Genomic DNA, 12,956 nt, shown 5'->3' with positions numbered 1-12,956 from the left:
CACTCTTAGCAATGCAAAGGGTGAAATATTCGGTGATTCTGCATGATTTTTACCATAAAATCCACTCTCGTGTGCAGATTTTACTTCTGTGAAATTTCTGCTGAAGCATAGCCAACCAGTGTGGACATAACAATGATCCTTGTGTAGAGTTATTACCTCTCCCAATTTAGGACATCGTGTACCCATTGCACACTCCAGTAATGCTAGTTCTCTTATCTGCTTACAGACGTGCCTGGCTCTCTTGAAAAAGCAAATCCTTGCGTTCACCCAGCGGCTACATGCAGCAGAAATAGATCGGCGTTCATTGCGCCGGGAGCTGTCGAATATTAAGCAGAAAATCCGTGACACAAGTGCAGCACAGAACCAACCTCTCCAGCAATCTGTAAGGACATGTCATTCTTATTGGGATTTGGTGTTGTCTTGGGACACCTAATTTGCGTATTGCGTTTTATGCCTTTGTTCATTTTACTTTTTTTTTTGTTTGTTTGTTTTCATTATGAACTATAAAATGCCTATGGATAGGAAAAAATATAAATCAGAGGGTTAAGCCATCATGTCTGATTAATGGCGCAGTACCAATGGACGTTAATGGCTAGCATAAAACTCACCCCACTCTAAGCCAGTTGTCGAATATGTTAAAGGGAACCTGTCACCATAATTTCGCTACCCCAACTGAGAACAGTGGGGCAGAGACCACAATTCCAGCGGTTTACTGGCTGCAGATCTACCAGTTCTCTGAATGCTGAGCTCTGTATAACCCCTATATAACACTGATTGGCATCTTTCCATTTACACTGTGCATACTCAGAAAGCTGCCAATCAGGGGTGAGGTTATACAGAGGTCATGAATATGGAGGGCTACATGGCAGCAGGTTTTCTAATCCTCTAGTGATAATCTCCTGTTGAAAAAAGTGATTTTATCAAAACTATAACAAGCAGCCCAGTAAGTGATACCTCTCTGGAATCAGGGTCTCTGTCTCTACATTATTCTGCTCTCAGAAAGGGTTGCAAAACCTAATGACCGATTCCCTTTAAAGGTTACTCATTGTCTTAGAATATTTAAATGGGTTATCCAAAACTAATTTTTTTTTTTTTACTATGAGCCTAAGAATTAACAAGCAGAAAGTTGCTAACTACCTGCCTGTTCTGCCCAGCACAATCTCTGTCGTCACATCCTGACGGCGATTCTGTGGCATCAGAGCATAGTCTTATCGTCCGCTCTGCTATGTGGAAGTCATGTGACTGCTGATGTCATGTTGATTGTCAGCCCCTTCCCCATTGCCAAACTGTAGGGAGCTGGCTGTCAATCAGCATGACATCAGCAGCCAGAAGAGGTGGAGCTAGCAATGAGTAGAACAGGCGGTTAGTTAACTATCTGCCCTGTTAGCTCTTAGTCGCAAAGTAAAAAAAAGTTTTGGAAAAGCCCTTTAACATATGGTGACATGTCGTAAGTATTGATCAATGAGGGTCCTGGTGCTAAGACCATTAAACCCAGGAACAGAAAGTCACTTGGAATGCAGAGAAATCACAAAATAATTACTTGCTATAAAATGAGGTGTTGTACAAAATTAAAGTGACATTAAAACAACAACAAACAAACTATACATGATAGGTATCACCGTTATATCTAACAGAACCCCTGAGCTTAATATAGCTTAATCATAACAGCAGTGAGACACTTCATTAGAATACTTAAAATGACGAATTACCGTATAAGACGCACTATTTTCCCCCCAAAATTCAGTGGTCCGACGTTGCAGGGTGATGATCTCCCTCCCATCCCATCTTGGTGCGGCAGGTTCGGCGGTGCTCAGTGGTGCGGGAGGCGGCCCCGGCAACATTTTGTGAAAGCCCTGCACTTCTATTGCCTCGATGCTGCGGTCTCCGAGAAAATGGCCGCCGGAGGCAGTGTATGCACAGATTAAGATCTCGGCTCCCGAGATCACTCCGTTCCATGTTCCCCACCATTTTTCAGATTTCACCTTTTGGTTATTTTAGTATTCTTATTTGTATTGTTGCAAACAATGTTAGTGTTCCTTCCTTGGCCATTATCCCAATACATTGTAATTTTCGCTATTCTAATAAAGTGAATAATTTCTAAGCGACATTCTGGTGTATACTGTAGCTGTGTGTTTTTGCTTAGAATTATTTTTTCTGATTACATGTTATTTATACTGACCAGTGGAAAAAGATCTCATACACTTACACCAATTCCTGTGCTGCTTAAAGGGAACCTGTCACCTCAAATTTTCGGGATATTAAAATGATTTGTTACCGCTCCGATGGGCAGCGTATCCTCTTCATTTCTCCACCCCGTCCGTCCCTGTTTTCCGCAATATTTTAGGGAATAAGAGTAAAAGCATTACTGCGCATGTGCCCACGCACTATGTCCCGGAACACAGCAAAATACTTCCGGGACATAGTGCGCGGGCGCATGCGCAGTAGTGCTTTTCGGTTTTGCCCGCAGTAGGGCAAAGCATACTGCGCGTGCGCCACCGAAGACTGCATGGCGCACGCGCCAACTATGGTGCACGCATACTCTTATTCCTAAAATATTGTGGAAAACCAGGACGGACGGGGTGGAGAAATGAAGAGGATACGCCGCCCATCGGACCGGTAACAAATCATTTTAATATCCCGCCAATTTGAGGTGACAGGTTCCCTTTACAGGGATTTTCTGGTTTTGAAAGACTTGTCTCAAAGCTGTTGTTTGACTTCAAAACCCTCCCTGGCTCCATCGCTGAGTCTCCACTGTTGTTCCCGGTGCCTGTTTTTGTCTACAGTGATGACTTTACGTCGACAGCGCTGCAGCCAATCCCTGAGCTCAGCGGTTCTGCCTGAGTTGACAGCACTAGCCTCTCTAGCCGCTGAGGTCATGAATTGGCCGCGGCTCTGTCCATGTGTAGTTTGGGCTTCAGACAAGAACAGACACCAGGAGGAATGACGGGGAACTACACGCTGGACCCGAGGAGGGTGAGTAAAGCGCATTTTTAATTGAATTCAAACTACAGCAGGGGAACAGGAGTTTTCCAAAATGTCAAAAAAGGCTAAGAACTAACGTGTTAGAAAGTTAGAATATACAGTAATTATAGATTTTATTTATTTACATAAGTATTTATATAAGTATACTTTTAGATTTTATTCAATATTAGGGGATTGTTTTTATTAGTTTTTTTTTTCTCCAGAAAATGATTACCTATGAGACGTATAAAAGCATTTTCAATGAGCTGAACAACGCATTGGTGCGAGAGCAAGAAGCGCAGACTCTCTTGAATGAGCAGTCTCAGCAGTTACTGGAGCTCAATTCCAAGATTGACTTCCACTCCAGGGAGAAAGCAGAGCAAGAGAAGACCCTCTCAGAAGCTCATAAGGTGCGAGCTTTGTTGTGAATGTGCAAGGTTCACTTTAAATATTGTATTGACTGTACATGATGCCCTTGGCCTGATAAAGACTATGGAGCCTATTCATCAAAGCTTTCCAGAATTCTGGTGTAAAAGCTTTGAAAAGTCACACAATTTAGGCGCAACTCAGAGCTGCACCTAAATTTTGTGACTTCTGGCATCATCACGGGACGGGTGCTTCCCTGAGATCTTTTAGGATCTATTGGTGGACAAATTACCGTATATATTAGTGTATAAGCCGAGTTTTTCAGCACATTTTTTTTGTGCTGAAAACACCCCCTCGGCTTATACACGAGTCATTGTCCCAGAAAGACGGCTGGGGACGTAAAGAGGCGGATCAGTGGGTCACAGGAGGCAGGAGCCGGCAGCTGCGGCTATAACTGTGCTCGCTGCTAAAGAGAAATGAATATTCACTGCGCTGGCAGTGAGTATTCATTTCTCTTTTAGCGCGCACAGTTACAGCCGCATCCTACATACCTTCCCTGCGCGCCCTCGCTGCATCTCACTCCGGTCCCAGTCTTCTGGCCGAGCGATCACGTGTCCCCCACTCATTAAGGTAATGAATATTCAACCCTCTCCACTCCCATAGGCGTGGAGTGAATATTCATTATTTTAAAGAGCAGTACCACGTGATCACTTGGCCGGGAGAGTTGCTGGCACCGGAACGAGATGCAGCGAGGGCGCACAGGGAAGGTAAGTAAGATGTGTTTTTTTTTTTATAGGAACCATGCATACAAGGATAGGGGATAATCTGGCTGTAGTCACAATGGCGATCCGATGACTGGTGTCACCGGATTACTTAATAAATGTATCTTTTAACATTAGTCTAAAATAAATGAATCTGAGAGCTGCAAAAACAAAAGTGTCCGGTTTTCTGAGCCCAATGAAATGCGCCCATGATGCCAGCCTATGTTCTTCGTTCGGTAGCTTGTTGCATACATTGCTGTGTCAGAGCTTTTATCCTCTCTCTCTGGCTTAGAGTCTTTCTGAGACGAAACTGGTACTGCATAGGAAAGATCAACTTGTGCATCAGCAGGACAGACAACTGACCCAGGTGGAGCAGGACAAGCGTCTTCTGGAAGAGAGCCTCTCTAGGGCAGAGGGTGCCCTGCGCACAGCAGCTCGGTGAGCATGGGGTATCGCTTGTGTGCCAGAGACACGATGTGCTAGAACATGGAGAGGATAGACACACCTTACATTTGTCAGTAACTCATGTCAACAACCTAACCATGTGTATGGTAATTTCCGTAAGAGCAAGGATTGCGTGCATTATGCTGCTTGAATCTTAATTCTTGCAAATCGTAAAGGAGAAGTTCCTCTATACTTTTCTCATCCGAAATTGATGAACCATTGCAGAAAAGAATCCACTTGTGAAACTAGATTTATATTAGAAAATGAAAAATCGGCCATACTTACACTACCTTGTCCAGACAAAAATGTCCAAACCGGATACAGTAGGACCCCCATGATGAAGGCGGGGGCAGCACCGGTGCGGTGCAACCACTTACTGACCCACCAAATATCTGTGGGGCTGCTGCCTAATATTATAATTGCACACATGACTGCATAGAGTGTCGTTCACACCATTACATGAGATGCACCTCTAGCCGTATAGCAGCCTATTACTAACGCCCCTACTATTACATTAGGTGGGCTGCCAAGACCATATGTGCACCCACAGCTAGACACCCCACATTACCCAGCCTCCACTGGAAAGACCCGGTCTGCACCCTGCAAAAAAAAGGTGCAAAAAAGATGTAAATAATGAATGAGGTATTTGTTATTATTTTGGCCAAAATGCACAAGCTCGCAACCCACATGGCGGATCCTCATTATCTTGTGTGTTTAGTTTAGTAGTGTGTTGCACCAGTGCTGCCCCCACCTTCATCATGGGGGTCTGCTGCATCCTGTTTTTGCATTTTTGTCTGGACATGGTATTGCAAATATGGCAGCTTTTTCTCTTTCAGTGATATTTTATTGATTTTTAGTCCTGTTTTTCTAGTGAATTCCATTTCAATTAGTCTGATAGTTCTCTGAAGGCACGCCATGCATCGTTCCACCTAGTTATTCCCTGCTTAAGGCCACCCCAGATTAATAATTTCTGTGAAGGATATATGAATTATGCCGCCATAACTTTACTATTCATTTTTACAGAGAAAAGGAAATCCTGACAGATCACATGAAATCAGTTGCAGTGACATTTCAGAAGGTAAGAACTTCTCTAGTGGCCAGAGGTTAATCTACATCTTAAGGCTTAACCCCTTCATGACGGAGCCGTTTTTTGCGTTTCTGTTTTTCACTCCCCTTCTTCCCACAGCCATAACGTTTTTATTTTTCTGTCAATACGGCCATGTGAGGGCTTGTTTTTTGCGGGACGAGTTGTACTTTTGAATAACATCATTGGTTTTGCCATATCGTGTATTCAAAAATGGGAAAAAAATTCCAAGTGCGATGAAATTGCAAAAAAAGTGCAATCCCACACTTTTTTTTTTTTTAATGATTTTTTTTAACATGTTCACCAAATGCTAAAACTCACCTGCCATTAGGATTCTCCAGGTTATTATAAGTTCTTAATTTAAAAAAACTGACTGTCACATCCAAACATAGACTAAGTGTGAACAGGTGCTGAACCTAGAGTCACCAACTCGTACACAGTCAAATAAATGAGGCAGCACACTGCGGCGCTAAAACATGCAAACATGATACATGAAAATTATACTGCACTACTGCACTAGAAATATGAAAAATTTAGAAAGTTTAGCGCATAAATTGGCGAATTCATGTGTACCTGGTAGCCACGATAAGGCATTTCTTATATACAAGGTCCTAGCAATACCTTTCCTCTCTGAGAATACAGTCTTCATCTGAATGGGAACCTAATGTGAGTCCTCTCTAGTCAAAGACCTTTAACGGGTTAACAGCCGCGGGTGGATCGCGATTCTACCCACGGCTGTTCTGGGCACATCAGCTGTTCAAAACAGCACTGACATGTGCCGGAAAAGATGTTGGCTCAGCGCTGGAGCACACATCAAACGGGAGACACGACATACGCTGTACTAGTACGGCGCATGTCGTGAAGGGGTTAAAGTTTATGGACAATTATTTTGTTTTTGCTATTCGGTTTAATAAAAAATTCTGCACTGCCTGCCTTCTGTAGCCTCTGGGCTGCTCTGTATATTGCTGGATGCAGAATGAGTTATCTGAGAATCTGTCAGTGAGCTTCTTTTATCTGTTTTATGGATGGCTTCTGTGCTGATTTATGACCACAAACCGCATTAAAGGAGAGCTGCACTTCATTGGATCATGAATCAGCAGAGAGGAGCTCAGTAAAAGAACATTAATTTTAAGTTCCCACGATGAGTTTTTGGTGAGTAGTTGATGCTGCGTATTTTCACTACCCAAAAAACGCAGCGTCCCATAGTTCCAGCAGAAATCTCATACCCCTGTGCTTTATTTTCCGCAGCCTAAAGCTATATTCCAAACAATGCTATGTTCCAAAGATAAGTATTTGATATTGCATATTTTCGGCACCTATTAGCTAAATTAGGTTATTTGCGCTTTTTCATTATGTTTTTGTCTCTTTTTAATATGTCATGTTGACTGTTGTGAATTCTGCTCTTGGGCTCCCTCCGGTGGTTGTTGGTGGAAGTGCAGTTGTCTTGGGGTTGTAATCCTGGGCAGGTGTTTCTGCTGATTTCAGCTCTATTAGGTATTTAGGTGTGCAGGATCCATGAGTCCTCGCCAGTTGTCCATTGTACTTGGAGGGATTGCATCTCTCTCTGGCTCCTCATGCCCTGCTGCCAATTCAGCTAAGATTAGTGTCTGGTTTTTTGTCTCTGTGCACACATGCAGTGTGCTTTGCAATTCAGTGCTATTTATTGTGTTTTTGTCCAGCTTAGACTTTGTTTGGATTTTTCAGTCATTCTGGATTCTCAGGAGATGCAGATATACTTTCTATGTCTTTAGTTAGATGTAGTATATTTGTATTATCTGCTGTGGATATTTTTAGGATTTTATTACTGACCGCTTAGAATTCTGTCCTATCCTTTTCTGTTTAGCTAGAAGTGCCTCTTTTGCTAAATCCTGTTTTTCTGCCTGCGTGTGTTTTTCCTCTTATACTCACAGTCAATATTTGTGGGGGCTGCCTATCCTCTGGGGTTCTGCTCTGAGGCAAGATAGAATTCCCATTTCCATCTATAGGGGTATTTAGTCCTCCGGCTGTGTCGAGGTGTCTAGGACGTGTTAGGTACATCCCACGGCTACTTCTAGTTGCGGTGTTAGTTTAGGGTTTGCGGTCAGTACAGGTACCACCTACTCCTGAGAAATTCTCTCATGCGGCTCCAAGGTCACCAGATCATAACAGTTGACATTACATGTAAAACACATGTGATCCGTGCATGACAATATCAATAAAGTGTTGTCAAAGCCAAATACCAGAAACTATCAAAAACAAAGCAGCATATCATACCAAAAAGAGACAAAAACTGCAGCATAAAAAACACAATATAAAGGCAGTGAAAAAAAATGAACGTTACATAATAGGTGCAGAAATGCTGCTGAAAATTTGCAGAATCAAAGACTCACTAAATCTCATGGGGAATGTAGCCAGCAAAAAATGCACAGCATAAAAACTCATTGTGGGAACTTAACCTTAGAGTTTCAAAATTCCCATGAACGAGCTCACTAACACCTCAGTTAAGTCAATGGTCAGCTAGCAACAGACAATGTAAGCAGGGTCGCACGACCGTAGAATCCGAGAGAATCGGCTACCTACCGGTAATTCTACTGTTGTCTTTTGGGCTCTCTTTTTATTGTATTCATTTGTTGCAATGTGAACATGACTTCACAAAATTATTATCCGATTCAGTATGATTACGGTGATGCCAAACATGTATCATTTTTTTCAGTTTTTTTTTACTGTGGTGAAAATAAATTTTGAATTTTGTGTTAGAATCTGAGCCCCAAACCTTTTTGATTTCTCGGTTGCTTCATTGGAGGGCACAGGAACCCAAGTTTTAATATGCTGCCACCTGGGCCTGAAGCTAAGAATACATCTTCGAAAAAAAGCTATCTCCTTCCAACCAGACTACACCTGGGCAGCCGACACCCATTTGTTCAGTTTTTTTTTTAATCACATATTTTTTTATTAAAGTTTTCAGAACATAACAGAATTTTTTTCCAAAATACCCCACAATCTTTTCCCCATTCCCAACCACTCCCCCCCCTACCCAACCCTGGTCCAATGATAAAATATATCACAAGAAAAATACACACATAGCATAAAAGATAACACTAAACTGAACAAATGGTTGCCTTATCTATCTCGGTCCCCAAGGTGGTTTCCACATTACCCTAGCCCTTTTCACCTTTGGCTTTGATGGGTGGCTTAAAGAATACAAGCAGTGTTTCAGTCTTTTAAAATCCTAGGATAGCATCAGCCAGTTCTTTCTCATTCGAGTGTTAAGACAGGTTGTTCAGATGATTGACTTCTGTTGTGATGCCTGTACCACCAGGGCGTTTGAAGATGTTATGTCTCTGATGGTCTTCCAAGAAGCCTACCTGCTCCACTTCTGGAGTTTCCCACTGTAGGTGACAGGTTTCGAACTGATCAAGGCTCTTCTACATTTTAGGGAAATCTTGGTCTTTCCCTATCAAGGCAGGATTCTCCATTCCCAGTTTGGACTGAAAATTTTGAATGGATGCTAAGCTCAGAATTCTGAGCATGACTGTTGGGTCCGAAGTTCAGAAGGCTTCAAGCCTTTCTGATTTGGTTTGTCGGACTACAATCAGAGAACAAGGGCCGTAGTCACGATTCTACTATCATATTTAGAGAGCCTCTTCATCTTAGGTGGGAACCTACCTGCTTTTTAATTTTTGCTTGTCTGTCTTGAGCCAGGGCTGCCTCGCAATGATCAGATTCCTTTTTTGGCTATCGTGGTCCATCAGGACTTTACTTGTAGGCCATAGGTCTGAACCCACCTGGGCAAGGCAAACTTAGGTGCCACTGTATTAGCCTGCCTAGATCTGGGGTACCTCAATATGGTCTTATACGCCCTTTAGTTCTCTCCTTTTGTGCTAATCAGAGAAATCTCCCCATTTCGGCTTTCTGCCAGGGCAAATTTGTACTCTCCAGCGATCTCTTCCATCAGGCAACTCTCCAAGGGGGCTCTCAACTGTCTCTCTACTTCTTTGAAACAGAGCGGTCTGGCTTTCAGCTCCCGTCTTTTGCCTTGTTTCTCAGCTTAATGAGGAGATTACTCTACTTCCTCTAGGTACTTTGCCTTTTATCTCTTTGAGAGGTGCTTACACAATTTGACTAGTCAGTGCTTTGCAGCTCTACTTGTCTCACAGCTCCATTTGGTTGCCTTGTAGTTCATCCCAGTATGTTCTGGCAGAGATCAAACAACCTCTAGGGCTAATATTGTCTAGTTTCCATGTACCTATTCGGAAGCGAGGGCTCATCGGCTAGGGCACGTTTCTCACACCCTTCTGTGTAGAAGCCTCTTGAGTCTTGTGTCTAAAGGCATCTGCATTTTATTCCATAGGGCTGCTACTTAGTCTGCGGTCCACATCTTTGTGTGGCTATTAACTGTGCATCTAGGGATGCATAGTCTTAACATAAGGATACTACAAGCGACCGTTACCAGAGCAGTTATTAAAGGAATGCTACACTTTCTTCTGCATGCTTAGTATTCGTTTTACTGTGTGTACAAAAAAAATCAATCTTTATTTTTCTGTTGAGGAAGCCTTTGAAGGGCTTGTTTTATGCATGGCAAGCTGATGTTTGTATTGTTACCATTTTTTGGCACATAAGACATTTCAATCTCTTTTTATTTCTATTTTTTAGGTAGATGCTGTAATAAAACATAGCTCCTGCAGTTTTGGTGTTTCAATTTTTTTTTTCTCACTTTATTGTTTTGGTTAATTAAAATATTTTGGTAGAAATTTTTATGGATGTTGCGATTCCAAATCTTCTTATTTTTTATTTATTAATGGAGAAAAAGGAAGGTGATTTGAATTTTTACATCTATATATTTTTTTCATACTGTAAACCTTTTTTTTTTTTTTTTTTTTTTTTTGCTTTAATTTTTATTTTCCTTAGGCTACATTCCCACGATGAGCTTTTGGTGAGTTTTACATGTTGCAGATTTTCTGCACACTATTTCTGCACTTGTTAAGTAAAATCGGTTACTTGCATTTTGTAACAAATACGCAGCGTAAAAAACGCATAAACTTAGCATTTTTTTAAATCTGTTAAATATTTAGTATTTCTTTTTAAGCATTTAGAATTAGTGAAATGTCTCATTGCAAATTATTCATTTTTAAAATTTTGTTATTTGTTTTTTTTCCTTCTTTTAGATTAGAGATCAAATCTCCTTATCACGGGTAACAACATCACGGCAAGATTTCACTTTCCAGCTTCCAAAATTATCATCAAAAATCTTTGAAATGAAAGGGTACACAGGAGGATCGGACTTTACTGTTTGCCAGGTATTAATATCCGACTATTGTTTGCCTTTCAAAAGTTTGAATGTAACATTGCCTTATCTTTTGTAAGGACGTTTTCTCCTTTGCCTCATTGGGGGACACAGACCGTGGGTGTATGCTGCTGCCACTAGGAGGCTGACACTAAGTAATACAAAGAAAGTGATCTCCTCCTTTGCAGTATACACCCTCATGCTGGCTCCCAGGGAACCAGTTCTTGCTTAGTGTCCGTAGGAGGCACACGGGTCTGCTATTCAGACCAAGAAATTATTTTTTATTTTAAATTTTTTACACATTTGATTTTTACTTTTTCCTCGGATGAAGAGGCAATGCAACAACAGACGAGCACGTGGAGGGTCGCATTCACGTATCCTCTCCTGCATCGTGGGACGCCATGCCTGGGCTGATTTTTAGGGGCGATGGGTCCCTTGAAGGGCACCGATCTCCCCGCACCATCAACAGATGAGCACATGGAGTGTCGCCTCCATGTACCCACTTCTGCAGCCAGGTCGAAAGCCGGACTACTATCCCTGACCACCCGAGAGGGGATTGAACTCCGTGGATATGCAGAGGCTCTCTTGGCGTCTGTGCAGTCCCACCGCAACAAGGAGGCTGATGAGACCTCTCCATAAAGGGATGGTGGATCGAGGGTTTTTTCCCTTTTATCCCCACACCGTGAGTACGGCAAACAGGAGGTAATACTCCTCACCTGCTGTGTCAGCTTAAGTGCCTGCCATCAGGCAGCCTCTCCGGGTAAGCGGGGACTATGGGCTCTGAGCATTCCAACTGTCCAGCTGCCTCCTGTACCAGGGGGATGCAGATGTCAGGACTGAGTCCATATCTGGCGTCCATGCCAGAACCGTGGAGGCATTCTGTGCGAACCCATAACAGCCCTGTACACTGTTGCCTGGTCTCTCAGGGCCGCCTGGTCATACAAGGCCACGAATAGGAGATGCTGGGGTTGCCCAAGAACCTCGGCCCTGCCCAGCACAGGCTGGCTCGTTCCCGGAGATGCCGGCGCCTCACGCAGGAGGTTTTCTCATTGAGTCCGCTCCGATGAAGCTACGATGGCTGGGGGGGTCAGCGCAGGCGGCACAGGTTCTTGAGACCCTCTGGCAGCGGTAGCGACCGTCCGGCGTTGTTCCGGTTGCATTGGACAGCGTTGGGTCTAAATTTAACCCCCAGCTTAGGCCTTGTGTAGGTCACAGCCGGAGAACCCGCCTCGCGCTGTGACGCGCCATCGGCTGCTCCGCCCACTATTCTGGTGCTTCTCCTCTGAATCGAGAAGCGCCCATGCAAATCTCGGCAGCCATCTTCCGGAACCCCTGTCATTTTCGGACATACACTCTACAATCCGGAAGCGACAGTTTACATGCACAGAAGCCATATTCATCACTGACCATCTCATCGCTGACCACAGTGAGCTGCAGGAGTGGCTGTGGACACAGGATCTGGGTAAAAGAGCAATGCTCTCCCTCTTTCTCTTTTGAGTATCCCATTCTCTGTGGGAAACCCTATTAAAGGGGGCACATACAGGGGTACACGATGTCCCATCCTAAGGCTTATCAGAAATCGCACTTGTTTTATAACCCATGTCAGCATATGTTTTTTTTCCTAAAAGCTCCGAGTTCGCAATGCCGGTGATCCCAAATGCGCTCAGGAGCCCTCCACTGTCTCCAGTTCCAGTGTACCTAGCACCCCTAAGTGGGGTCGCTGTCGCTATCCATGGCTTCTCTGAACAAAGCGATTGAATCTCTCCGTGGATCGGACAGCTCCCATGACTGAGGTAGATGGATCCCTTTCTACAAGGAGGCCGTTGGTTACCAGGGCCTCAAGCATTCTTGAAACATGCAGGAGTCTGGAAAATGGATCCGTAGTACGTCTACCGACCGATCATGCGCTTTGGCATCTGAGAGCACCTCTTCTCTCTCTCTCTCACCAGAAGTCTGTAGCGAAAGAGGCTACAGGTCCCTTAAAGGGTACCGATTAGTGATGAGCGAGTATACTCGGTGCTCGGGTTTTCCCGAGCATGCTCGGGTGGTCTCCTAATATTTGTGACTGCTCGGAGAT

The 12,956-nt window shown here is 43.5% G+C and overlaps 1 protein-coding gene across 2 annotated transcripts in view; it reads left to right on the top strand.

Annotated features, from left to right (window-relative positions):
* Nucleotides 1–12,956, top strand: part of CCDC171 (coiled-coil domain containing 171) — a 104,575-nt gene that overhangs the window by 83,695 nt on the left and 7,924 nt on the right. For both annotated transcript variants that reach the window (XM_077250025.1, XM_077250017.1), the window contains exons 19-23: nt 227–382; nt 3,186–3,371; nt 4,381–4,526; nt 5,556–5,610; nt 10,761–10,892. In XM_077250025.1, coding sequence (XP_077106140.1) covers nt 227–382; nt 3,186–3,371; nt 4,381–4,526; nt 5,556–5,610; nt 10,761–10,892 — 675 coding nt within the window. The remainder of the gene's footprint in view (nt 1–226; nt 383–3,185; nt 3,372–4,380; nt 4,527–5,555; nt 5,611–10,760; nt 10,893–12,956) is intronic.

Source organism: Ranitomeya variabilis, chromosome 1 (assembly GCF_051348905.1).
Source record: "Ranitomeya variabilis isolate aRanVar5 chromosome 1, aRanVar5.hap1, whole genome shotgun sequence".
In the NCBI taxonomy this organism is placed as follows: Eukaryota; Metazoa; Chordata; class Amphibia; order Anura; family Dendrobatidae; genus Ranitomeya; species Ranitomeya variabilis.
This window is presented reverse-complemented; position numbering and strand designations above follow the sequence as displayed.